This window comes from Xiphophorus hellerii, chromosome 15, assembly GCF_003331165.1.
Source record: "Xiphophorus hellerii strain 12219 chromosome 15, Xiphophorus_hellerii-4.1, whole genome shotgun sequence".
Taxonomy (NCBI): Eukaryota; Metazoa; Chordata; class Actinopteri; order Cyprinodontiformes; family Poeciliidae; genus Xiphophorus; species Xiphophorus hellerii.
In genome coordinates this window covers 21,796,441-21,823,212 of record NC_045686.1, presented here as the reverse complement: position 1 = coordinate 21,823,212, position 26,772 = coordinate 21,796,441, and the positions used below count along the sequence as shown (strand labels likewise).

The following is a 26,772-nucleotide window of genomic DNA, read 5'->3' as shown; positions in this document are numbered from 1 at the left end:
ATTTAAGCTGATTATTATCCTAATACGTTGTGTTTCAGACAAGATTTGTTCGTAAGTATTGGTTAATTGTAAAAGCAATAATTGTCTCTTTGTTTTATGTAACTGGTGTAAATAATTGTACGCTGGAGTCATTTAGGAACAAGTTTTTATTTTTAGCTAGCAGCAAGAATAGCTAATTTGCTATGTTCGTTGGCTAATACTCAGTTTTGTATGTTTCAGTTTACGATGGCCAAAGTGATGGCAGTGGTCAGAGGCCACTCTTCAATAAACAAGTAGAAAAGAAACAAGTTTGGTTATTGGAGCGTCGTTGTCTGGCTGTCTAGCTGCTGAAAACTGGAAATCTCAGGGCGAGGACAGCACACATGCGGCTAGTGTCAGTCCTGACTGAATGAAAATCATTATAAACTATTTACGTCACGTTAACGAAGAACAGCTGAAAAGTTACCGGGTTTATCAACTGCGGTAGCAATTTCGCTCCAACTCCTCCCCTTGTCATTTCTATATTCTTTGCACAAAATGTTGAATAAACATTAATGTTTCCACATATCATCTCCGATGTCCGCTGGACTTCGGGTTGCGCCGTGTCAGCTGTTTGGGATTCCCCTCAATTTCCCCTCATAAAGCACGAGGAGAATCCACTCTTTCTGATTGGCTACCTCTCACATTCAACAGGCTGAGTTAACGATCCCAGTTGGTGAAAACTCCTGATTTAGTTCGGAGCGGCAACGATGATCTACCGCAGGGTGCCCAAACTTTTCTAGACCAAGATCTACTTTTTCTCTCACCAGCCGGCTGAAATCATGACACGAAGACATAAAAATTGTAAATTAAACTTTATTGACTTATTTTATATGCGAATATACATCAGTTATAGCAGAAATAATAAAGTGATAGAAAACCTAATGCAGTATATTTCTTCCTCAGTGAGATTCTCCAACCGTTTTACACACTCTCTCTCTCTTTGTCGTTAAGCACGCCCGTTGCCGTGGCAACCGCCTGCGCCCCGCGAGCGGAGCAGCGATTAGTTTAAAAACATAACATTCAGTCCGTTATGATGTCAAGTTTCCAGGTTTGATATTTATTTCTCGATTATTAATCAGCCTCTCATGAACACAGCGGTGGTTGATTAGCTAATCAAACTCCTGCTCTGCTAGTCAGTCGGTCTTTGTCGCCTTTTTTTTGTTAATGGAACTGAAACGCACTGAATTGCGCAACACCTTGTTGAAACAATAATTACAGAGAATATAAATTTTAACAGGTTTTGTTGATTTAAAAAAAAAATAATATATATATATATATATATATATATATATATATATATATATATATAATTCTTTAATGAAGCTACAAACGTTTCGGATCTTAGTGAATATTTTGATAAGCGCGTCAGAAGAGGAAGTTCTGGTCTCATCGTCCTGGCGGCGTTCAGTTTGTCACCAACTGCCGAGATCAACTGAAAACCTTCCAGTGATCGACGTATTGAGCCCCCTGATCTACCGTAACACACCAAACACTACAGGATGATCGTTACGAAATCGTAAGCGACAATGTTAGAACGGCCGGCGTTCTACCATTGTCTTAAGGGGAAAAATAGGGGCAAAAAAACCTTGTAGTGTGAACTATTGCATGAGGTAGTCGATGTGCCCATTTTCTCTATTTAAATCTAATTATTACTGAAGGGCAACATAATATACAGACTTCATAATCTGCACTCTTTTGGTTGAATGCAGTATTTATTTCCACTTTGGCTTTATGTTGTATTAAGGAAGAATAATTTAAAAATTAACTTTGGAACAAAGTTTGGCTCTCTCTTCCTCTGATCCCAGGCCCTCTCAGCAGGCGACGTGCGGCCACAAGAAAAAACAACAATGCGTGTTGACGTCACAGAGTTACAGAGTTTAATCCCATACAAAGCAACGTATGAATCAACAACAAAGCTGCAGAGGAACAGAGATATACATTCTTTACCTTATACAGACAAAGACAGACACACAAAGACAAAGACGCGTCTTTGGAGAGAGCCGATGCAAAAAACAAAATAGTGGCAGCTCTCTGAATTTTTACTCCTGTACACGAAGTACTATACTGAAGGTGTGTCCTTCCTTTTTAATATATTCAATTAAGGCGTACCTCCGGCTGACCAACTGGAAGCTACCTTGGACACTCAGAGAAACTTAGAAACTCCCCCTAATTTACGCCAAGGATCAAAGGCCATTTGCTCTCTGATAAAACAAAAGAGCCAACAGCTGCGTCCTGGCCTTCTGGATTCTACGGTCGTTTTGGGTACAGAGAAACATGAGATTAGATTTCACAGATGCCTGTGAAATCCGAAGTCTCTCCCGTTATCTCTCCTTACATAGATTCTCAGGAGAAACTTAAATCCAGTTATTTTGGTTCAAGGAAAGGTTATCTTTACAAACCCCAGTTTTTGCTCCTCTGCACTCAGCACCTCAAAAGATTGAGTCCTGCCAAAAATAACACATAAAATCAACAGAACAAAATGAAGTATAATTCCTGAGCAATTTTCTAATACTAAACAAAACATTTTCATTCAAACAATTTCCATTTGATTCTGATATAGTCACAGATAGTACAATTTTCAAATACATTCATCATTTACTAGATTAGTAGTTTTAAAATGAGATAATACAATCTTCAATAAAAACATGGTATTAATACTTAGAAAAATGTCTTAGAAATTAAATGTTAGTGGTTTCAACATTCTATGTTGTATTCAGTTTTACACCATCCCAGATGTTGGTTTCTGGAAGACTTTTGATCTTCTGTGAACCAAACAGATTTCTCTCCTCCAGGCCCAAGTGATACTGCCCTCCAGGAGATGCTAATTTTATGGCCTCCTGTGCACTGACAACACAGCAGGAGGCCCATTGAGAGATCTGCATTTGGTTCCTGTTGTCTGAATGCTTGCCCATCTGGTTTAATTTTAAATCCTTAACACAAACCTGTTCAAAATTAAGAAATTTGTTCAAAATAAGAATGTTCAATATACCTTTTACACATGCCGTAAGATTAACTGTATTAAGCACTAAAAATAATCATTTTTCCTCAACAGTTGTTTAGTTTTATTTCCAGTACATTTTTTGTTAATGGAGACTGAGAATCCATTTTATTTTTGTTTTTGGTAGTTTTGTTTATTTTGTTTATCATTTCCAGTGTTTAGTGTTCGTTTGAAATTAAAGTGTATCTAACTTTGGCAGGAAATCGCATGGATTATTATGTCATTTCCATTACATCAGTGCAAAAAGGTCTTCAAACAATATTATCGTTTATCGCAATAATTTTTGAGACAATTAATCGTTCAGCAAAATTTGTTATCGTGACAGGCCTAATATATATATATATATATATATATATATATATAATTAGATTTAAATAGAGAAAATGGGCACATCGACTACCTGATGCAATAATTCACACTACAGGTTTTTTGCTCCTTTTTTCCCCTTAAGACAATGTTAGAACGTTGATCTTTCTAAGATTGTGTGGTGTGTTACCGTAGATCGTCGTTGCCGTTCCGATCTAAATTACGGAGGGGAATCCCAAACAGCTGACACGGCGCAACCCGAAGTCCAGCGGACATTGGAGATGATATGTGGAAACAACATTAATGTTGATTCAACATGCAAAGAATATAGAAATGACAAGGGGAGGAGTTGGAGCGAAATTGCTACTGGACGATTTACATTGGGCAATCACCAAAAGTTACATCATTTTTTTAAAAATCTGTGGGGAACCGGAGCACCCGGAGAAAACCCCACACTTAACACGGAGAGAAAAGACAAACTCCCACAGAAAGAGGCGCCCGTTGAGAACCAAGACGTCTTTTCTGTGGAGATGCCGTGTTAACCACTGCATCACCGTGCTGACCTTTTTTTTTTTCTGGAAATGCATTTTGGGGTTTTGGTAACAGATTAGAAATTAACTAGACAAATTTTCCGAGTCGCTTGATTCAGAAGTTTCCTTGCTTTTTTTCCATTTTTTGTGGTTTCCTGAGCCCCAAACTGTGTCGTATCCTGGTCCACAGTGATTTCTTTTTGTCGACTGCCTCCCCTGATTCCTCTGACAGATTTTCCACAAAGTCATTTTCCTGCTTGGGAGATTGATGAGGAACATCAGCGTCCTCTGACAAGGTTTCCTCTAACAGAAGACCCACACTCAAGGACGCAGGGTCAGAAATGTTAACAGACGTTCTTCCTCATCTGGTTCCTGCCACTTTGCTACTTTTTGTCTCCGAGGTCTTAATCTGTCTTTGTGTTGACGCTCAGGTTTCATCTTTTCCTTCTTTGCTTTGTAATTAAGCTTGCAGCCGGAGTGCCGTTGTCGGAAGGCAGCCAGTTGTTTTTGGAGATTTTCCTTCTGAGCTCGAAGCTCGTTGATAGTCTTCTGGTCACTCGTCACTTTCTCTGAATAAACCTTCATCTCTTTAGCTACACTCTGGTTAAATATTTCTGCCTGATCTATTAGAGCAGAAACATTTCCGTCGTATTTGGTTTTAACTTTCTGGTAAGTAACTGTCGCAAACTCTAGAACACTTTGAAGTTGTTTTAATATCTTATTAGATTCGTAACGTAGGAAAGAGACATCTATTGCCTTTCTCTGATCCAGATCGTACTTTTCTGCTTTCAGTGAATTAATCAGCACAATAAGGTCGTTCTTTGCTTTATCCAAATTAGTTTCAGTCTCATGAGTCACTTCATCCTGATGATTCTCCTTTTGCCGTCTAGCATGGTATTCATACCTCCGCTTTAGCTCTTGGTATGAACCCTTGATCTGGTCCAGCTCTCTCTGCAGACATTCCTCTCTATCCTTGAAGCCGTCGATCTCCTTGGACATTTTCTCTAGGAGATTTTGGTCCTGCATGATTTTGTTTTCATAGGCCAGCTGCATGTCAACCTGCAGTTTCCTCTCAGCAATCTCTGCTACGGATTTGGATCGAAGCTCCTCATAACAAGCCTGGAAGTTGTCCAGTTCTTCTTGGAGGGCGTTGTTTTTTTCTTGCTCTGCCTTAACCAGTGACTTTAACTCTTCCTGGTTGACAAAATGAGCGGCCTTCAGTTGCTCTATGTCCTCTTGCAGTTGCTTTGTCGTCATGTCTTTTATTTCGCTGTTCACCTCGGACGCTATAACAGCAGGGCTGAGAGTAGCTGGGCTGTTTAACCTTTCTACTGCCTGCAGTTCTTTCTGCAACTCTATGGTCCTGTTGATAAAAATCCTCTTAATTGTTTTCTGCCTCTGCAAATCATTTTTTGTCTCCTCCAGTTCTCTCTGGGTAGAGGCCATCTTTTGGTTCTCGTCAAACATTCTGTGTCTCTCCATTTCCAAAAGCGATCCTAGTCTTTGGAACTCTCTCTGGAAGTCGATCGGAGGAGGTCTGTCCTCTACGCAGCCTTGCTGATGTTGTTCATCTATCCAATTCGACTGCTGGGGTCTCATCCCACCGTTGGCGTAACGTTGCCTTGGATCTGACATGGTTTTACAAAACAATGGTTGTTCAAATCCCTCTTTTTTCGCAAATATTCTCACTCTGAAAGCGCTTTGCGTATGTCTGTGTGGGGGACCAGTTGCTGGGGACTTTAGATCAAGGACCCCCCCTTAGATCAAGGACCCCCCTTCCATTAAAATGATTCTATTCTTGTTCCTATGAATATTTTGCTTTGTTTTGTTATTTAAAAAGCACTGTGATTGATTGTCCATATGAAGCTGTACATTCATATATTTGTTGATAACTATTCTGGCTGAGAGTGAAAGAAGTTTAAAAAAGCAGGACTTTTGAACAGGCGCGTAGGGCAGCCTTGGGTCCTAAGTGCTTGCTGTGTTGAAGAAGCCGAGTAGTAGATAGCAGCCTGAGTGTGACGCACGTTGGATTATGGATGTTGTTCGTGTTTCAAGAAAAAAAGGAAAGTAAAGAAAATTTACAACAACCACATGTCTCGACATCATTTTTGTTCGAGTGTGCAACAAAATATTGGAGGTTCCACTGAGATTATTAACGCTTCGTCGAGGGACTTTCTTGAGCGATGCTAACCGGAGCGAGCAGCAACATAAATATTCTGCAGTTATCAAACAATGTGATTCAACTTTCTAATTTTGTACTCTTAATGGACTTTTGGGTAGTTATGTTCCTTACCTGCTTGTTCTGTAGGCGTTTGACCTTGATTAGAGAAGGGGAATATTTTAGGATTCACACTAAATCTGATCCAACTTTATTTGGTACCTTGAATGCACTCAGTAGAATCTATGGAGTGCAGTGCCCTCGTGTGGCCAATTCTGTGAATTACACCAAATGAACGTCTTAATTTGTTGGAAATTGTGGACAATATGCACTTAGGTGATGAACACACACACACCTACTAAACACATATTTGTTTTAATGCTTTACATTTAAAGTGATGTGCTGTCTTAAACCAGGACAAATGTTTATAAAAACACTATTTAAAAAAAAAAAACGAGATGAAAACCCAGTGTCCATACTATATCATAACGGACATGATCAGATGTAATATACAAGAACAACACAAAAATCAAGTATCTTACTTTACACAAATCTGAATTTTGTAAGCGCAGAAGTCAAGGTCGAATTCATTTTAATGAAATGCATGTCTGTCAAGTTATCTGACAGTAGTGTAGCATATTGCTGTAAAAAAAATCTTTGCAAGTTTGGAATCAAGATTAGAAAGTTATATGCTCACCCCTCAAGGTGGCGTGTTTCTCATATTTCCCGTTAGTCACGTGAATTTCAGGTTGACGGTCATTAACAAGATGGCCGCCATTTTTGACCATTTTAAATTACTTACAACCATGGTGACCATCTTAAAAATGGCTGCCATGTAGACTTTCTCAGTGGCTAACTTTATTATTTTTTTTCTTTCAAGAAAAGCAAACCCCACAGGAACGTCTGTGCCAAGTTAGGTTCTTGTTTCATATGTGATCATTACTGCTGCTGCAGGCCTAGCTGCATGATGAACATGAAAACATGAAATAATAACACAGAATCTCCACGTCTGATTGGTGCAGGCCACCAGTGGCGAAGGCAGCGTCTCTGCAAACCCAAACCTCAGTGTGCTGTCGGGGATTCTGTACGACGAACACTCAGCAGTGCGTTTTTATGAAGTGAAAAGATAAATATACATGGTTTTTGAAAATAAGAGCCACTCCCACTGTGAGACATGGTAGAGGCAGCATCATGCTGGGGGAATGTTTTGTTTTCTTCAGCATCAGAGTTGATTACAAGGCAAAAACTTCATACGTTAGGATGGCCTAGTCAAAGTGAAAACCAACATTACATATTCTTTCCAGGCTGACTGAGTTGAGCAATTTTGCAAAGAAGAATGGTGGGGAAAAAAGAAATGAAATGTGGAAAAATTTAAAGGGGTGAATTATTTTGTACTGTATTTTCTATACCTATAGCAAAATAAACTGGGCAGATTGTGATTTTAGGAGTAAAGTCAGAACTAAGCGCCTTTGATGATGGAAGCGTGGAGTTCTGAAGTTTTTTAGAAAACTGTAGCTGCTGTCAGAGTTGATCCATAAGAACAGAATCTGCAGCTTTCCTTTCTTTTCTCGTTTAGAAAAGGTGGAAATGATCCAGAGACAGAGGCAGGCAAAAAAAAAAATCAAAATTACACAAAAGCGAGCAAATCTGGTGGGAGAAATAATAAACCTTTAAAAATGACTGAGAAATCGTCAAGGCAGCTTCTCTGAGAAAACATTTAAAGCTAAAGTCACACAGTTACTGCAAGTGTGTGGTGAAAAGACAAGACTTCTGCTGTCATGTACGTACAGCTGAGGCCGTCCGTAACCTGGTTGCGGAATATTTACAACACCGGTGCATTAAAATGTTTCTCTTCTGAGGTGAAGTGGTCGGTTTGGACAGACGGCGCACCGATTCAAGTTCCAGTGCCTCACAAAAGCTAACCGTGAAACTTTCCCAGCATTTTGTCCCAGAACAACCAACAACAACGAATCTCAACGCATTTTGTTAGTTACGTACGTGACAGGCCTACACACCGGTATGCGATTGTTAAGTGGAAGAATTTTTTTTTTTTTTTTCACAAATGTTTACAAATGTTTTTTTTAACAAGAAAAAAAAACATGAAAAGTGCGGCGTGCATTTGGATTCAGCAGAATTTGGTCTGTCTTTTGTTTCTAGTGACAAGAAGAAAGATGTGGGAAAACATGGTCTGATGAGATGAAATCGAAATTAATCTAAGAAGAACTAACATTGCACGTCTCCATGAACACGCCAACCACACGCCACAACGTGGTGGGGGCGGTATCATGCTAAGGGAGTGATTTATTTTAAGCAAGGTGGACGGAGGGAAATCTTGCCATCTGTTAGAGGCTGGAAAAGACTTGCAGTGGAATGTCAGCTTCCAGCAGGAAAATGACATAAACCACAGGAGTCACACTCAAGGCTCAGGGGCCAAATCCGGCCCGCTGTAGCTTTATATGTGGCCCTCTGGTCTCCAGAGGAACAGAAGAATAGAAGCTTCAAGATAGCAGTTGTTCAAGATTATTTTATCAGTCAAATCAAAGCAGAGTTTGTGATTTTACGGGAAATCAACAAATTCTCCCACACTTCTTTTTGCTAACTCATAATTTTGAGTTTATGGCAAATTTTCTGCAAAAATGGTCAAAAACATCAGAGTTAAGCGATGCTAACTCCAACCTGCAGGTGGTAGTGTTTCTCACGTCTACTCCTCTGTTGCCTCAGACTTATCTGATGTCAGGTTTCAGTTTGTAAGTTATTTTTGTCTTATTTTAAGTGTATAAAGATATTTGCACTACAAACTAGACAAACTTTATCATTACTTTTACAAATAATGTTTCATTTTTCTTCCACCTTACAATTATTCACTATGCTGAAGTTCGTCACATTAACATTAAACGTCTCTGAAGCTAGCAGCTATAACACAATAAAAGCCTGGAAAAGTTCACGGTTGTGAATACTTCTGCAAGGCACTGTGTACATACATGTCCAGTAAACAGTGAGATTCAGACTCTGCAAAACAGCAGCAGCGGGGGTTGACGCTGTTTCCGGAGGTCCAGCCAGGTTTTCCCGTCGCCGCCGGCAACCAGAAGTCTTTTCCATCACGCCCAGAGAGCCTTGAATCCCGGCTGGCCCTAAGTCTGCAGGGGGAGCCACTGTCCGAGGCCTTCCAGGAAACCCCGCGCGTTCGTGACGTAGAAGTCGACGTTCTGAGCGAAGTCGGTGCAGATGTTGGAGTAAGTGTCCACCAGAGTGCAGTAGAACGCAGTCCCGCCTATGCTGATCACCACGGTGACCAGACACAGCAGCAGCAGGATGAGACAGGAGTCTCCTCCGACGTCATCTACGAGGAAAACACAAAAGTTAGAGACCAGAGGTGGCGTGGAGATCTTCAGTTCCGGTTTGTCGCGCCGCACCTTGGTCTACGCCGTCCTCTGGTTCGCTGAAGCGAACTTTGCGTTTGGACGTCTGTTTGTCAGCGGTGGTGGCGGGGCTCGGGGGAGGAAGTCCGTCCAGCGAGGCTCGCCTCCTCTTCAGGATGGACACCAGGCCGTCCGGGGAGGAGCTCTGAAGGAGACGTACACGTCATTTCTCTTCTAACTCTTGAACTCTTCACAGCAACACAAAAAGCAGAACAGAGGTCAGATAGCAAAGATCACAAGCAGGGCTTTGACCCCTGCCTGTTACAGCGATTAGCTCTTAAACAGGACAAACAATCCACTGGAAACAAACCGCCAAAACCGGGCCGTCTGTTGAGATTTCTGCCCCCATTTTCCGCGATTGCGAGTGCATCAGTTAATCCTTGAGGTCAGTGTGTCAGCCGGAGGGTAAATATCACAGTGATCGGCAGCCAGTCAGCAGACGCTTTATCAGAGTGTAAGACCTGACCTTTGTTCAGATCCGCGTGGCGACTTGGACCCAAACGGACACAGCCCAAAGCTAAAAGCTCAGCTTATCAACCAGACCATAAATCCATCTGTCTTGTTAATGACCAGGTGATTTCGAGTCTGATTGGATCACTCCCTTCATGAGAGTTTCTTATTTTATTATAATTTCATCAAGGTGTGTTGTTGAGAAGACATAAAGCCAACTAAATGTTAAAAGTAATAAATCAATATATTAATAAAATGCTTCCTTTTTCTTAAAGAATCATCACACTAAGTAGTGGGAGGAGGTCTGGTCTTTACCAGAGTCCAAAATGATTCACTAGAGAAAGTCCTTAGCGTGGGATGTTTAGAGAGCCAACCCCACCGTCACTCTACGGTAGTGGCAGGGTGATGATCTGGAATTGTTTTGAGTTGCGGTACGTTACAGTGACTGAGTTGACCGTGGACTTCCCTGAGTCAAATGGGCACCACGCGGTTTTAGCGCCGAAATGAAGGCTGTCGCTAACCCAGTGGTAGCTCCTGGTCACAGGAAGCTATATTCGTTCCAATACCAGATACTGATTTGATTAATGACAGGCCAACAGCAGCGACTTAGCAACCAGCACTGGCAAATAAGACGAAGATTAGTACAAAGTGTTAGCTTTGAGAGGCTAGTGGCTAGCATGACAAGGCTGGTTGCTCCCTGGATTGCTTATTTCTGCTGGTCATTAGCATGGGTAGGCTACCATTACTTTTTAAGGAAATGCGTTAGCTAGGCTATCTTATGCTAACACTGGCCTATTGTGGGCCAATGCTAGCAGTAGCTAGGATAGGCTAATGTTAAGTGAATGCTAGGATAGCATTAGCAAAAGATAGGCTAATGCTATCATGTTTTAATTTTTATAACATGGGAAAATGTACTATGAGTGAAATGATCTGCCAATGGAACTAGTACTTTTTAAAATAAATATTATGGAATAATTGACTTAAAACAAGCTAATATTTCTCATTGAACAGTTACTTATAAGTTAGTGTTTTCTTATTTCAAGTGTACAGAGATGTTTCCACTAGAAACTGGACTAAAAATGACTCGGTAAGCTGTTGTGTTTTTTGCATTGATGAGAAGGGTCTTCTCAAGCCTGATATGAATTACACAACAGCCGTGATCTTGAACCCATCAGGCTGGAACAGCTCTGACTTCGCCTCAGAGGAAAACCACTCCCAGTCGCCTGGACGCCATGTGTCGGCTCACGGCGGCCAACGCAGGCAGAGGCCGGCGGGGATGAGCTCACAGAGGAACCAGGGAAAACATTCATGGGAGTGTGAGGGGAAACAAAAGTCAGGTCTGGACGGTTTGGGGTTTCCAGTTAACCAGAGAACAGGAAGACAGAGACTGACTGACTGGAGGAAAACAGAGAGGAAAAATGTCATGAGGGCGTTTAGGGTTTGTGGATTGTTGCATCTGGAACATTTATCTCAACATTAAGTCACATTTATCAGACGTAGCAGGTGACAAAGTGAACTCTTACGCCTTCAGCGATGGAGAGTTTGGCCAGGTCTTTGTCCGACGCCTGCGCTACTCCGGCCGGCCACTCCACCTTCACCTCCTCTTCCTCCGGTGTGTCCTCGCCGTGCGCCGCGTGCTCCTCTGCTTCCACTTCCTGCTCCTCTGCTTCCACTTCCTGCCCTTCCTCGAGGGCCTCTTCCCCTTCGTCCTGCCGCTCTTCCTCTTCCTCCCTCTGTAGTGAGGAAAAGTCTGACTGGGAGATCATGCTCTGGGTGTTCTCAGGCTTGTTGGCTGAAGAGAGACAGAAAAACGCAGAAGAGAATCTCATTTTTTTTGAATAAATCAAACTTCATGTAGGCCTAATTTACTAAACTTTTCCTCTATTAGGTCAGTTTGAATTACCAAATCATTCGTATTTGCTAAATGTCAAAAAGGTTGAGATCAAATTTGGGACCTCCAGAAGTCTTATTCATCCTTCGGTATAGCAGAATCGCCATGGAAATGTCCAGCCTTCATCAGGCATAACAATGATTTCTCTGTCTCAGAGAACATGGACGTATTCTGGTGTGAAAATAAGCGTGACATCCCCAGAACAGAAGCAAATGTCCTTATGAGGACGCTGACTGAAGCCTGGTAAGACGGTGTCATTATTCTCAGTGAAGTGAGTCACATACCAACATGGGCTGAAAGGTCGCTCAGAGAGGAAGAAGACATTACTTTAACATAAAAAGTCAGACTGCCACGCCCCTTTCTGATGCCACCCTGGGCAACCGCCCATATAGCCCGTATCAAAAAACGCCACTGTTTCAAAAATAACGTTTTATTGTCTCAAACCAAACATGTCAGAAGATTCTCAGTTTTTTTGTGTTCATTTATTTAGGAAGGCTTAAAGGAAGCCATTTTGTTTTATTCATTTAGAAACGTTCCTCTCCAGTCGTGTCCTGTGGAACTTGTGCGACGAGGCGACAGCACGTAATTCGTGCAAGAAAGCAAAAAATGTTTAACCTTTGAACTGACGTAGCATCTACAATCCGGAAAGCACGCAGATGGGCAATCCCTACAAAATATTTTATGTTTTTCTCACAAATTTACTTTTTTTTTTATTTTTTACGCTTTATAAAGATTTTCAAGTAAATTTATATCAAAGCACACAGACGTTAAGCACCTGCGCATTAACAGATTCTTTAAAAAAAGTCACAATGTTACGCAAGCAAATAATTTATAAAATGATAAAATAACTAATACATATGTAAATAAATAAAAGACTGAGGCAGAGTTTATGACTGCTCAACTGTCCATCTTATCTGGAAGTTACTTAGGAGGCTGAAAAAAAAGGGACAAATTACATCTTTTTTTACAGTATTTACAATGTTGTATTTAGAAAAATGTGAAATTAATGTCAAAACTCCTGTGGTCCATTATTTCTGTTATCTACTCTTATCTACAGTGGCTATAAAACTCCATCATATCATCATAATTCCCTTCTGAGCTGACCTGGATTAAGCTGTGACCGTCAGTCCATTCTTACCTTTGCCATGATGAGACTGCAGAGTTTCCGTCCCAATCTGAGTGTCTATGAACGCTGCGTTCAGGTTTTTCTGTTGGAGGAACATAAAAGACAAACTGGTTCCACAAAGAGAAAAAAAAAAAAGAGTTACAAATTCATCAACAGAGAACGGTTTGTCATGTCTGACCTGGTCTGGGCTGAAGGACGGTCTGAGAGACGCCACAGAGAAACATGGTAGAAAAACAAGAAGAGGGGGGGAAATCAGACAGTTTGCTATGGAACTTATAAAATAATCAACAAGACAACATCTGTTTGTGTGTCAGAGCAACATGGGGCAGCAGCTGCATCCAGACATGCAGCGTCTGTCTGAGTCCAGAGGAAATGACATTTCCTGCTCTGGCCAGGAAGGTTCTCTGCTCTAGGCGGTGTGGCTCTTTGCTCCGGGCGCCGCCTTGTTCCGGGCGGCACACGCAATTATAATTTAAAAAAGCTTTTCCAAGCAGCAGAGTGTGGACTCCACAGTCTAGACATTGTAAGTTGGCAACATCTGTATCTGATTCAAGATTCCTAGAATTTATTTATATTTAATTAACAAGATATCTGGCATTTTTAGTAAGTTTTGATCACCTTCAAATTTGAAACTTGGACTAAATAATTCTGCCATACAAGATTATGAAACACAAAAGGCCACACTTTCATATTTGGAATTGGGGATCATCCGATATGAAAATTTGGGCTGATATCGGTATATTTAAGGAAGGACAGTCCGATAACCAATATTTACTGATATTACATATATATTATGCGTTTCCTCTTCCTGAAATACAAACACAAACAACAGCAAGATGGAAATACAGATCAGTCGGTTATTGTTGTAGTCATTGAACCATTACCGATACGTTAAAAAAATGACAAATGTCGTCCGATACGGATGCAGATGCCCATATATCGCACATCGCTACTTTTTTACTTTGTTGGTCTTCTTGCAACAAGAACTTGTTTCCTCAGGTGGACCCTCATAGAGAACGCGGGCAGCAGTTGATTACGTAAAAGCAGCGTTGATGCTAAAGGTTTCCTGAAGGCTCCACATGTTTACCTGTGGTGTGTCCTGCAGATGTGGCTCAGCTTCTCAATGTGTTTCCGGCTGACGCTGTCCTCTTCAGGAGGCACCCGGCTCTCACCGTCCTCCTCCTCATTAAACTCACTCTCTGAAAAGTGCAGATGAAATGTCACTTTAATGTTTTTCTAATGAAAACACTGTATTTTGTTTTTTTAAAGAAGAAACTACAATTTGGAAACCAGCAGATCCATGCAGTACCCCATTTCTCCTGCAGGGTTGTGAGATTAGAGAGCAGGCGTTCATGGTAGAGCTTCTCCAACCGTAGGAACTGAACGGCCCACTGGTCTGATAGAGCGCCAGTTAAAGAAAGAGCTACACACAAACACACAAACACACACCCACACACACACATTGGCATTCAGCTACACTGCATCTTTGTTTTAGGTAAGCTTCAGCTCGCTAACTACTAAAACCTGCATGTACAAACAGAATGATAACATAATCGTCTCATAACAATAAACCTTTGATCATAGAAAGAAACAGGAAGTAGCTGGTTAACGACGGTAAATGATGTAATTGTTTTTCTTATCTATTTGCATTCACTAGATTGTAGCTATGACAGTTTGTCATAAACACGTGTTACTGGAAAAACTTTTAGTTTGTAATTTTTTAAGATAAAAAACTTACAAAAGTTTTTTATCTCTCATCTTCCCTCTGACTTGCTGAGGCCCCCGCAGCGCCCCCTGGTGGTCAGCCACTTTGAAAAACACTGCTGTAGAAAAGGCCGAACAAACTTTTGATAGGCGACAAAACGAGAGATGTCTTGTTTAAACTGTTACTAATCAATACATGATGAAATATATTAAAACAATAAACGCCAACTGTAGGTTTTGCCAAGAGAATCCAGAAACAATTTGTCATTGATTCTGAAATTCTCACATCACAGGGAGTTTTTGGAAACAAAGTAATAACTTAATCATTTATAATTTTGATACTATATCAAGGTGTGGGAATGATATTTTTGGTTTTCATGGTAAGAATACTAATGCTGGCAGAAGACTGGCAATTAATCTAATAATGATATTTGGCAAATTTTATATTCACAAGTGTAAATTCTTGTCATCTTGAGCTTTTTTTTTTTTTTACAATTTTTGTTAAGGAAATTGAACTAGATTTATCCACTATTTCCAAGAGTACAAACAAAAAAAAAATCTAAACACATTTGAACGTTATCGGTCAATGAATATTTTTTATTCGTAATGTTTGTAATTATATCTGCTTTCTGCTTTTTTTGTTTTTGTACCAATATAATTACTGTAGAATCCAGCAGCCCTGGCATTTTTTTTTATTTATTTTTTTCATATTTTGTGTTCTGTTCCTTAATTTTTCTTTGTACTTGTAAACAAAGATGTTTTCTCAATTTAAAAAAAAAGAAGAATAGGCCAAACAAATGCTTTGGTAAAAAATGATTTTAAGCCTAACGTCAGCCAATTTGAGTCGTCTAATAAAACATTTTCATAAACGGTAAACGTTCTCCACCGAAACCCTGCACTGCGTCTTGAGATGTTTCTCTCTCTGAAAATCGTGGATCATCTCTCTCCCCCTATATGGTACCTCCTCTCTCTGCCTCCTCACGCACAAACCCGTAAACACGACGCCCCGTCGCAGAAAAACAGGCTGACAGCTGTTACCGGGGCAACAGCACAAACAGCGTAAGGGGGAAAACTGCAACTGCAAGCCAAAAGTGAGGGGAAACACCCAGAGCGTGCGAGGCAAAAAAAAAAAAAAGATGGACAAAGATACGATTGAAAGAGATGAGCGACGACAGCAGCAGCTCTTCTGGCTCGCTCATGTTTCATATTTATTAATAATTTACTCTTTGGTAAATCCCTACTTCTTTCTGGATATCACACTTCGTCTGCAGCGTTTCACACGCTGGGCGGATCGGTCGTGATTCGGTTGAAGAAAAAAAAAGAAAAGAAAAGAGGTGTCACAGTGCATTACTACGACATATGAGGTCATGATGCAGCTTAAAGGATACGGTCCTGCCTCAGTGAGTAGGTCTCTGCAATCTGAAAGAAAAAAAAACGTGAGAGAGAAATTATTCACAGACATATCACCGTGTCAGTCCAGAGCGTGATCATTTAACGTTAAAGCTTCGACTATATTTTGAGTTGAAGCTGGTTGAGCTGGATTTAGGTTGTCCAGCTGTTTTTGCTTGAACTTCGTCTAATCCTTTTAAAGATACTGATCAAATCTGTGCAAAGCAGAGCATGCGAGACAACCTGAGAGAGAGACGGAGAGTCACATGAATCTGCTTATGGTCCGGATTAAAACGTCTCTGTGGGATTTTTCCCCCCCATCTGAATACTTTTACCTTTATCCACATGACCACCTCAACACTTTAAAGAGGCAGTATTCTGTGATTTCTAGTCCCACTGTATCATTTTATAGCGCAATCACGTAATATGTTAATTTAAGAATGCTGTATTATCAAATACAACTTAAAAGAACTTTGAGTTTGTAATTTAAGGACACTGTCTCTTTAAGAAGCTTCTGCTCTTTCTGAAACTCTGCCTTCAGGAAGTCATCCTTTTCTTTTAACCCTTTAACAACGCTTTTACCTGTGTTGCGCTGAGAAGCAGCTCCTACAATGAGCTCAGCAGATGAACAGTTCTACCAGGTGTTTGCTAATTGCTGCTGGCTAGTCTGAAGGAGCTGAACTGAGCTACATCCTTGAATGGTCGCTATAAAAGATTTCAAGGATTTTTCAAAAATGCATGAACGCATCAAGGCAACAGGTCAGGCATGTTTTGGTGAGGGAATAACAATATAACATGATGGAAAGTTGATTTTATATGATACTGCCCCTTTAAAACACACCATACAGCCATGTTGTTGTTTAAACTGACACTTCCATCCACCCCTTCTTCTAATAATTCAGAAATGTTCAAAAAAAGAGAAACATAGACTCAACATTTTACAGTATTTCACATATTCATGGGTGTGTCATTGGCTAACTTTCTGAAAATCTGGAAAAGAAAAAAAAAATTCTTAAGTATTTTGCTCTTGGAACATATTTATTTTAACATATTAAATAGTCGTCTGAACTGAGTATGCAAAAAAAAAACCCAACAAAATCAACAAAAACCCTGACTACATTCTGTATTAACTAGAGTGTTTGAATACCTGTTTATATCCCTTAAAATGTCAATATTTCATCATGTTATAACCACAGTCATCAATGGATTTTACATTTGGTTCTTATTTTGTGTAGACCAACACAAAGTAATGCATAATGATGAAAGAGGATTTAATGTTTCAGTTACAAATCTGTGAAGTGTGGAGTGCATTTGAATTCATCCTCCTTTACTCCAATTTCCATAAATAAAGCAAACAAACTGCATGACTATTTGTTTTATTTCGTACTTTTTGCCCCACTTCACTACGACACACTTCTTTGTGTTGATCTGTCTCATAAAATCCCAATAAAAAAAAAATAAAAACCCTGAAGTTCGTAGATCAAACGGGACGAAATGTTTCAGGGGTGGAAACAAATACTTTAGGAAGGCGTTGCAGCAGTTGTTAAAGTCAGGGTGGTTCAGATAGCTTTTTTTGCACTCATTAAATAAACTTTTTTAATGCTTTTTTAATTACTCAGGATATCTGGGTTTTAATTTACTATCAACATTTGTTGGATGATCCGTACATCAGCAGGCAAATGTCACACAGTGGACAGCACAAGGTACAGTACTGTTTTTACTGTTATTGTCCATGAATAACACAGATTATTACATTTCTTTCATGTCTAATAATCAGATTTAATAAAAGCCATCTGTTGTATTCACCAATAACAAAGAAAATATACATTTTGTATGCATGACTAACACAGACAAACATCCCATAATTACAAGAGCAGACGAGTCATATGCACCGATGCACACACACACACGCCCCCACACACACACACACACACACACACACAATGGCTTTTTTCTGTCCGGCTAAATAAAGACACATTGTATTCCCTCTGGATTCGGAAGAATATGTTCCTCCCTGTTTCTCTGAACCACATGGGCACACACACACACACACACGCATGCACACACACACACAGACACCCGCACACGCCCACAGGAGGACACACACCTGGTGCAGGGATTGCGGCAGCAGAGTGTAGTCGTCACTTTCTCCCAGGGCCTGCAGGGAGGCCAGCAGCTCCAGACTGGGGCTCTGAGCTTCATCTGCGGCGACGCCTCCTAGAAACAAAACAAAACAAAAGAAACGAAAATCAAAAGCCAAACCCTGGAATTAATCCATACTGGATGGGTCAGAAACCTGCTGTTCCCATTTTTTTGTCAAATCAGATCTGCAAAAAAAGTTGCATTTGTGCCTGTTAAATCAGAGTCGCTCAAAGAAAACCCTCAGATTAGAGAAATCTGAGAACAGTTGATCTGGCGCATCAGATCAAATGACAGCGTTAGCTTTATTAGCTCAGTGTTAGCTCAGGCCAGCAGGGTGTGGCGCTCCTCTGGGGCTCAATGCAACTCAGCGCAGCAGACGTTAGAGACAGCAGACGCAATGCAATGATCCTATCATAGTAAAATACATTTTAAATAAAACATAAATAAAAACAAAACAAAAATTTGCTTTTGTATTTCATTTAGAAAGCAAAATAGCTTAACCCCTCAAAGCTATTTTGCTTCGAAGGGTCTTGTATGTTTTGTGGCTCTAAAGGAATTTTGTTTAGCTGGACTAAAGGCAAAAATGACACTCAGGGTTGGACAGATTAGTGAACCATTCAGCTTCTACACACCACAGATCTGGAATAGACTTCCAGAAAACTGCAAAGTTCCTTTTAAATCATGGCTAAAAACCAAACCGTTTACAGTTCCCTTTGTTTCCTAGTACACAGATCCATATATTTAATGTATATTTACTTGAATATTCTGAGGATGGCATTTAACAAAATATAAAGTTTACTGTCTCATAATTGGTTACTGTATTGTGTTTTTTTTCTGGTGTAAAGTTTGAACTGTCTTGTTGCTCCAATGTGCTACACACATAGAAAATTTTAAACTAGTAGAAGTTACCGTGACAACCTCTGCTCTGTTTTCTCTCATGACATCTGGCATTTAAACTTCTTCCAAAACTAAAATTTTATTACCTCCCTAAGCCTTTTTGTTTTTTTTTTGCCAAAATATGATTTAGGCAAAAAAACCAAAAAAAATCTCTTTTGGCAAAGATTTGCTTCGGCCGTTATTTAAAGAGTTATTTTTAAGTTCACCCTGTAACTGCTCTGCACCATTTTTAGATTACTTTTTTTTTTTTTAAATACTCAAACATAGAATTGAAATTTGCATTCCTTGAAGCATAAAAAACTCTCCCTCGGTTAACAACGAGGCCGTGTTTTACCTGTAGCGCTGCTGACCAATGCTGCGTCGTCTTTCCCAGTGACCCCGCCTCCAGAACCTCTGGGTGGAACGGCGTTTTTGTTCCCCATCCCGTGCGCCGCGGCCAGAGTTTGCCCTTAAAGTTCCTGAAGTTGCTGAGAGAACCCGTTCCAGGCAGGTTCCCTTCGTTTCAGTCCCCTTGGGAAAACATGAACTGCTCTGAGTTTATCGGAACACTTCCTCGGAGCAGAGATAAGGAAATTACTTTGGAAAATTTACTCTGCCATACAGTCCATGGGAGCAGGAGGGAGGGGGCAGATTTAAGCGGCGCTCCAATGATCCACGGTGGACGGGGTGTGTATTTAATCTTGCACCGGCTCTCCTAGGTGGCCAGAAGAACAAAGGGAAACTGAAATGTTCATAAATGTGGCGCTGAGGCCAACTCCAGCTGGATTTCTGACTTCCTCTTTGCTTGAATTCCTTCCACCAGTTGTCCTGTCAAAACAAAAGAAAAAAAAGACACGTTTTTAAAAAAAAAAACAGAACAACACATGTGGACTGAGCCCTCTGATCTAGAGGAAGAATCACTGGTGGAGTGGTCATTATGTCATCGACTTGATGGGTTCAACAGTGAAGTAGAGCAACTGTAGTGTCAATGCACAGACAAATCTGTGTTTGCTATTAATAATTTATGACCGCTTCGTTGATCTGAAATGACAGCTTTGGAATAAGAAATGAACTGTGAAGGCCTTATTAAGGGAACGAATATCCAATAAATGGATAAACTGCACACAGGACTATTGTTTGACTTAGACAACAAGGATTGGCTTTTGATATGAGCCAAATGGGCGGTAGCTCAGGGCGGCGTTAGAAAGGGAATCAAGCCATCAACAGATCAAAAATAAAACATTAATCTGAGAAGCAGCCGACAGAAGTAATCAGAAATAAATAACGCACATTAATGACTCAGGGGCGATGAATGTAGATGTCAGTTTGAATTTGTAGGTTTTCTCTGTAGGGAATTTTTAAAAACTTGTGTTGTTTTGCTTCCACAATCATATACCACCTAGTGTTGTGTGCATCACACTGAATCTCACAATTTCCAGGAAAATACAATGAAGTTTGTGGCTGTGAGATAATGAAATATAGAACATTTCAAATACTGTCAACATTTTTGCAATTTTTTTTTATATCAAACAAGGCTTAAAAGAAATCTGACTTTGTAATTCAATCCCTGGAAATTTAAGGCCTCCGTCTCTTTAAGAAGCTCCTGCTCTTTCTGAAACTCTGCATTCAGTAAGTTATGACAACATGGCTCCTCTATTAACCCTTTCACAACATTTTTACCAGAGTTTCACTGAGAAGTAGCTCCTATAATGAGCTCAGCAGAGGTGCAGGTGTTGCTAATTGCTGCTGACTAGTCTGAAGGAGCTGAGTGGGGGAGGAGCTGGGCTTTGAAGGCGGGGCTAGGCCCACCCAGGTGTTCTGCACACCTGAATGGTAGCCACAGGAGATTAAAGGATTTCTAAAACATGCATAAAAGAATCATAGCAACACTCCAGTTGTGTTTGTGATGAGAGAATAACATAACATGGCGGACAGCTCAAAAAAGCCAATCTTACCTGACACACAAGCTAACAAAAACTAGAACATCATCCCATTTTTGGCTTACTATGCAGGACAATAACAGTTCTGCTGCACATATGAACATTTCTGCCTCATGTAGCTTATATTTTCAGCCTGAGGTCTGAGGACATGAAATCTGAGCGATGCTCACGCAGCCTGTTAGCTGTCATGGGAAAGTTATGGACTCTGCGACATGGAATGCGACATAAAGTACAAACGCCAGCAGCCGGGTCTGACTCACAGCGTTTGCAGCTTTGGAGCTGAGAATGATGCAGTGGAGGCTTAAAAGATGAAGTTCTGTGTGAATCACAGCGTGACATTTCTGGGTTTGCTTCAACAGATTCTATTTTGCTTCTTAGAAATGTATCAAAGCCATGAGCTAACTACTGTTTTTAATCCAATGCTTTTTTTTTCCTGCCACATCACCAGAGAGAATTTGGAGGAAACCAATTGCCTGAGAAAAGTAATTATGTTCTCCATTTCTAGGACGTTATGATGTGAGGGAGCCGCTTACCTCCTCTCTAGACTAACTGTTGGCTTTCGCCACTCCAGAAATGCACCCGTCTACTGAAAGAAGGAGAACGAATCCACACCTAAGTTATTCAGCAACACAATGATCATAGCGACACCAGCAAGATCGGAATTGCTCAAAAAATGAGAAGATTTTGGAGTGGCCTTGTCAAAGTCCAGACTGCAATTTGATTGAAATGCGGAGACATGACATTGTCAATGCTGAAAGCCGATGATTTGAAACAATTTTGTAAATAAGAGCGGGCCAAAACTTCTTCAGAGTGATGAGTAGGAATAATTGCCAGTCAGCACAAACACTTGATGGTAGCTGTTGTTGCCAGGAAGGTCAGAATCAGTTACTGGGTTAGTGGGGCAACTGCTTTTTCTGAAGTCCTTCCAATGGCTCTCTGTAGCTCGGAAAAAAGACTTGGTGTTATTTATAAATCACTCAATAGTTTAGCAACAAAATACGTTAAAGATATATTGTTGTTGAAACAGCCTTCCAGACCTCTCAGGTTTTCTCTGGTCTGCACTGCATCCCCAAAACCAAACATGGAGAAGCAGCATTATGTTTTTATAAAAACTCATTGATTTTCAGTTTTCTGCTGAAACTCAAGTGTTTCAGCAGAAAACTGGTGAACCACTGAGTTTCCTTAAATCAGAGGTAGAAATTCATTTGTTTAGAGCTGCCTTTGACTAAAAACATAGATCTAGTCTGGATTACAACTTTTTATTACTTAAGCATAATGTTTTGGTGCCTTTTGTGTTTATTATGTAAAACAGTTTGAATTACCTTTGTTCTGAACTATGTTATACAAAGCTTGGCTAGCTCAGGGTTGTCCTAGCTTGTTCTTTAGCTAGAAAACTGTTAGGTAAATAAATCTCTTGTCTTTCTTGTGTTTGTTAAATCTGTCTCAATAGGTGTTTAAACCTGACAAAAACCCACTTCTGTTCATGTTGAAAAACACGACCAGACATCAATGTGTGCTTTCATTTGACATAACTGATTATTTAATAGAATTTAATATAATAAATAACTTTATATGACGAAGCCAGGACAAAAAACTAGCTGTAATTAATGTTTGCTGATGTATTTCGATTTGAGATCCCACAAATGTTGCTGAATAAACCACCACATACTATCTCTGGAGGCCAAACTACCACAAATTTGCATTCATACCATAAAAGTTAAATATTTCCAGATCAGTTTAGGAACCTGGGAAAGTCTTCCCGACTCTTCCCGCCGTATTATCTGCACATTTTATCCTAATGTCCCTTTTAGAGGAGCTAAAGTGCAGGTGGCTCTCGGGGTGTGCACGTGCACGTGTCTCTGCAGCTCGCGCTCCCCCGGTTTTAACGACTCTGTTTACAGACGAGCCTGTCAGTCTGGACCGAATCTCCTCTATATCATCCGACATGAACGCTGGAAACTGACCTTAGAGGACAGAATAGACCTTCGCATCCTTATGTCAGCATCATTAACGAGACTAAAGTAGGTTACCGAGTTTAAAGCGGTCCGTCTCCGTTATGACTGCTGGCATAATCCCCACTTCCTGTGTTACTGTACCCCAAACAGCCATGGTACTGGTCTACGCCAGTGTCTGGTGTTTAGGACAGAGAACACGGGCTGTGAGGATGGATGGAGGGCTGCACTCACTCACTGCTGGATGGTGCCTCTCGGTTGGCCGTATGTCCTAACATCAACGCCCTGGATCAGCGGCGCGGCGTTCCCTCTCCTCTACCCGCGGCTGAATCCGGTCAAACTTCCGTCTGTGTCACGCACTCTTCCAGCCTGCTTGTTTTCGCTTCTATCTGGGGATTTTTTCCCCCCCCTGCTTCTTCTCACCGCAAACACATATATAAATAAATTTACCCATCTCCCCAACAGGAGCTGGTTATTTATTTCATTCTGCGTGCGTCCGATGCTGCCATCTTCTGGCAGATGTGGCCCTCTGGCCCCTGGTGGTGTCGGTGCTTACATAACCACAGATGAAGCGTTGAGGAAATAAAACAGGGCAGAGGGTTACAGGGGAAACGGCAAAATGGGACCTGCACCGTATTGCTCCATTACATAATCAGAAAACAGCACATTTATGTTCATTAGCCAGATCACTGCAATATATCTATAGGTTTTTATTATGAATTATTTTCAGTATCCTGCTCGCAAATGTACACTCCCAAAACGCGATTGGTTTTTAATATGGGCATTTTGAAAATGTACACCAGATAAAGTAATCATAATTAAAACTAGAAAATTTTTGAAAAAATTTAAAAGGGGCCTGCCAAAGTTCTGATGCTAACAATTAGCATAAATGCTAAAATAAGCCACAATGTATTCAGTAGCATGTGGAGAGTCACAAGCATGTTGAGCAACATGGACTTACTCTATTGAGTATATATATAAAATTAGTGTATAAGCTAAAATTAGCCAAAATGCTAATGTTAGCCTAATGCTGCCAGTGGCATATGGGCTATAACCAGCATGTTGTCTTACATTGACTTCCTCCATTCAGTGTGCTAAACATGGCTAATAAATAAACAAATGGCTAAATAGCTTATTTTCCTTTTTATTTTAGGAAAAAGGCTACTGCTAATGTGGGTGGGGGCAGTGCACCGCTAATGTTTGTGCTAATGTTAATGCACTACCTTCTGATTTATACTTCCTGGCAGTTTGTTACCAGGACAAAAAACGCTCATCTCTTAACACCAATTAGTAACAGAATGTTTTTAAAACATAAGCTCTTATGAAATAATGTTTATCTGCCAAGATACAAAAAATTTACAGTTAGTAAATTTCGCAAAAGTAAAAATCAGATGTTTACTTCGTGGCACTTGGTTACCAGAAAACGCGTTCATCTCTTAGCAACAGATTGACAACAACTAGAAAATTCCTGAAGAACTTTAACCGGGGCCTGCCAAAGTGTGCCCGTCGGTTTGGACCCAGCGTTCCGATGCTAAAAAATAGCATCAATGCTAAGCTTAGCTAAAAAACTCCAAAGTAGCATGTGGAGAATCACAAGAATGTTGAATAACATGGACTTGCACCATTCAGTATGTTAAAATTAGTGTATAAGCTGAAATTAGCCAAAATGCTAATGTTAGCCTAAATGCTGTGAGTAGCATTTGGGGTATCATTAGAATGTTGTCTGTAATAGACTTTCTCCATTCAGTATACTAAACATGGCTAATAAGTAAGAAAAATAGCTGAAAGCTTATTTAAGCTAAAAGGCTAATGCTATCCCATGTGACGATATGCTTGCACAGCAAGGCAGTTCATTAGCATTAGCATTAGCTAATGAACTGTGTGGACATTGTCCGAAAGCAGCGACGACGTTGTGACGAGAACGCTGTTCTTCTCCAGAGAACAAAAGAAACCAAAGAGTGACTTGAATGAGGTGGAAGGATTTCTACAGATCACCTTATTAGAAAACCAATTCTTACAGGAACAACAAATATTGTTATTGTTCAAAAAACATAAGACTTCTTCTGCTCTTTTGAAATACTACTTAACAATAACTGTACAATTGGTGAATTTTTCAAAAAAGTGAAAATAATTTTGTGTTTTTGTCATGGTGATCTCATCTCTTAACGCCAAATTATTAACAAGTAATATTTTATAAAACATAAGCTCTTTTGAAATATTGGTTGTCTGATGAGACACAAGAACTTTACAGTTGGTAAATTTTGCAAAAATAAAAATCAGATGTTTACTTCGAGGCACTTGGTTACCAGAAAACGCGATCATTTCTTAGCAACAGATTGACAAAAAATATTATTGTTAAAAAAAAATTAAGATTTCTTCTGCTCTTTTTAAATGTTACGTACCTTACACTGCTTAACAAGAATTGTGCAGTTGGTGAATTTTTCAGAAAATTGAAAATGTTTTGGGGTTTTTTTGGTCATTGGTGGTAAATGTATTTTAAAACAGACATTCAACACAAAAGTAAAAGTCTGATTTATACTTCGTGGCAGTTCGTTACCAGAAAAAAAAACAAAAAAAACACTGGTCTCTTAACACCAAATTAGTAACAAGTAATATTATTGTTTATAAAACATAAGCTCTTTTGAAATACTGCTTCTCTGCTCAGACACAAGAAATTTACAGTTGGTAAATTTAGCAAAAGTAAAAATCAGATGTTTACTTCTTGGCACTTGGTTACCAGAAAACACGATCATCTCTTGGCAACAGATTGACAACAAATATTGTTATTGTTCAAAAAACATAAGATTTCTTCTGCTCTTTTGAAATACTACTTATCTTAAACTACTTACTACTTAACAAGAATTGTGCAGTTGGTGAATTTTGCAGAAAAGTGAAAATATTTGTATTTTTGTCACTGGTGGTGGATATCTGATAAAACAGACATTCAACACGAAAAGTAAAAATCTTCGTGGCAGTTCGTGACCAGAAAAAAACAATGCTCTTCTTTTAACACCAAATTAACTATTGTTTATAAAACATAAGCTCTTTGGAAATACTGCTCACCTGCTTGGACACAGGAAATGTACAGTTGGTACATTTTGCAAACATAAAAATCAGATGTTCATGTTAATATTTTCCAAGATAAAAAAAAAAAAGCTGGATGAATTAACTCCAGACCCTCCTTCTGCTTGCTGAATCATTAAATCGGAAATGATCCAGTTTTATCCCTGCAACAGACGACAATAGAATCAGCTGTCAGAGCCTGCAAACCAGGAAGTACTTCAACCCTGATGAATTACACAATTTCAACACATAACAAATAATAAACACATTTTTATGTTCAAAAGTTAGAAACCTTCGCTATTGTGGCAAAAGCGTTCAGTCCATTCAGTAATACTTGAAAATTATTGTCTGTTTTTACAGCTTTAAACTGCAGGCGATACAATGTTCCCTCTCAGGTACACGGGTTCCCATTCGGGTCTCTTCTGTCTTCTGAGGTCTACTTGGATGATCAGGCTACAGACACGGTGTTTACGGCAGCTCTCTGTTCTCTGTAGATGAACAGATGTATTATTTGTACAGATGTATTATATGTACAGCCAATCTGGAGGTAATAATGGCATGAGACAAGAAGGAAAGGTCTTTTTTTGTTATCCTGAAAAGAAAGCAGAAAAGAGCAGAAACAAAAGTACAAAAGCTTAAATAAAAACAAAATGAAAAGCACTTTGTGTTGTCAACAAGTTTAAGCTTCTTACATGAGTTGCTGGTGCCCTCTTTGAGTAATTTTGGTTTTCTACTGCTTCGTGGTTTCTCCACTTATATAAAAAAAACTCAAAGAAATCACTTTGCAACTTTTTGAATACTCAACGT

The 26,772-nt window shown here is 39.9% G+C and overlaps 1 protein-coding gene and 1 long non-coding RNA gene across 4 annotated transcripts; one reads left to right on the top strand and one right to left on the bottom strand.

Annotated features, from left to right (window-relative positions):
- Window positions 1-7,666: 7,666 nt before the first annotated feature.
- Window positions 7,667-23,412, bottom strand: cnstb (consortin, connexin sorting protein b). 3 transcript variants are annotated; one of them, XM_032585666.1, is made up of 12 exons: window positions 23,137-23,412; window positions 19,633-19,838; window positions 19,366-19,541; window positions 18,100-18,209; window positions 15,992-16,022; window positions 14,209-14,295; window positions 13,987-14,098; window positions 13,078-13,099; window positions 12,912-12,981; window positions 11,406-11,674; window positions 9,427-9,577; window positions 7,667-9,353 (listed from the first exon to the last, which is right to left on the bottom strand). In XM_032585666.1, exons 3-12 carry the CDS (start codon window positions 19,451-19,453, stop codon window positions 9,145-9,147), a joined length of 1,149 nt encoding a protein of 382 aa, XP_032441557.1. In that variant the 5' UTR covers window positions 19,454-19,541; window positions 19,633-19,838; window positions 23,137-23,412; the 3' UTR covers window positions 7,667-9,144. The 3 variants fall into 3 exon arrangements, with proteins under 3 accessions (XP_032441557.1, XP_032441556.1, XP_032441558.1); XM_032585665.1 differs by having other exon boundaries at window positions 19,366-19,838; window positions 23,141-23,412; XM_032585667.1 differs by lacking the exons at window positions 19,366-19,541; window positions 19,633-19,838; window positions 23,137-23,412 and having other exon boundaries at window positions 15,754-16,022; window positions 18,100-18,210.
- On the top strand, window positions 20,778-23,364 carry LOC116734342 (uncharacterized). The gene is made up of 2 exons (XR_004342210.1): window positions 20,778-22,971; window positions 23,056-23,364. It is a non-coding gene; the product is annotated as an uncharacterized LOC116734342 (long non-coding RNA).
- Window positions 23,413-26,772: the final 3,360 nt, after the last annotated feature.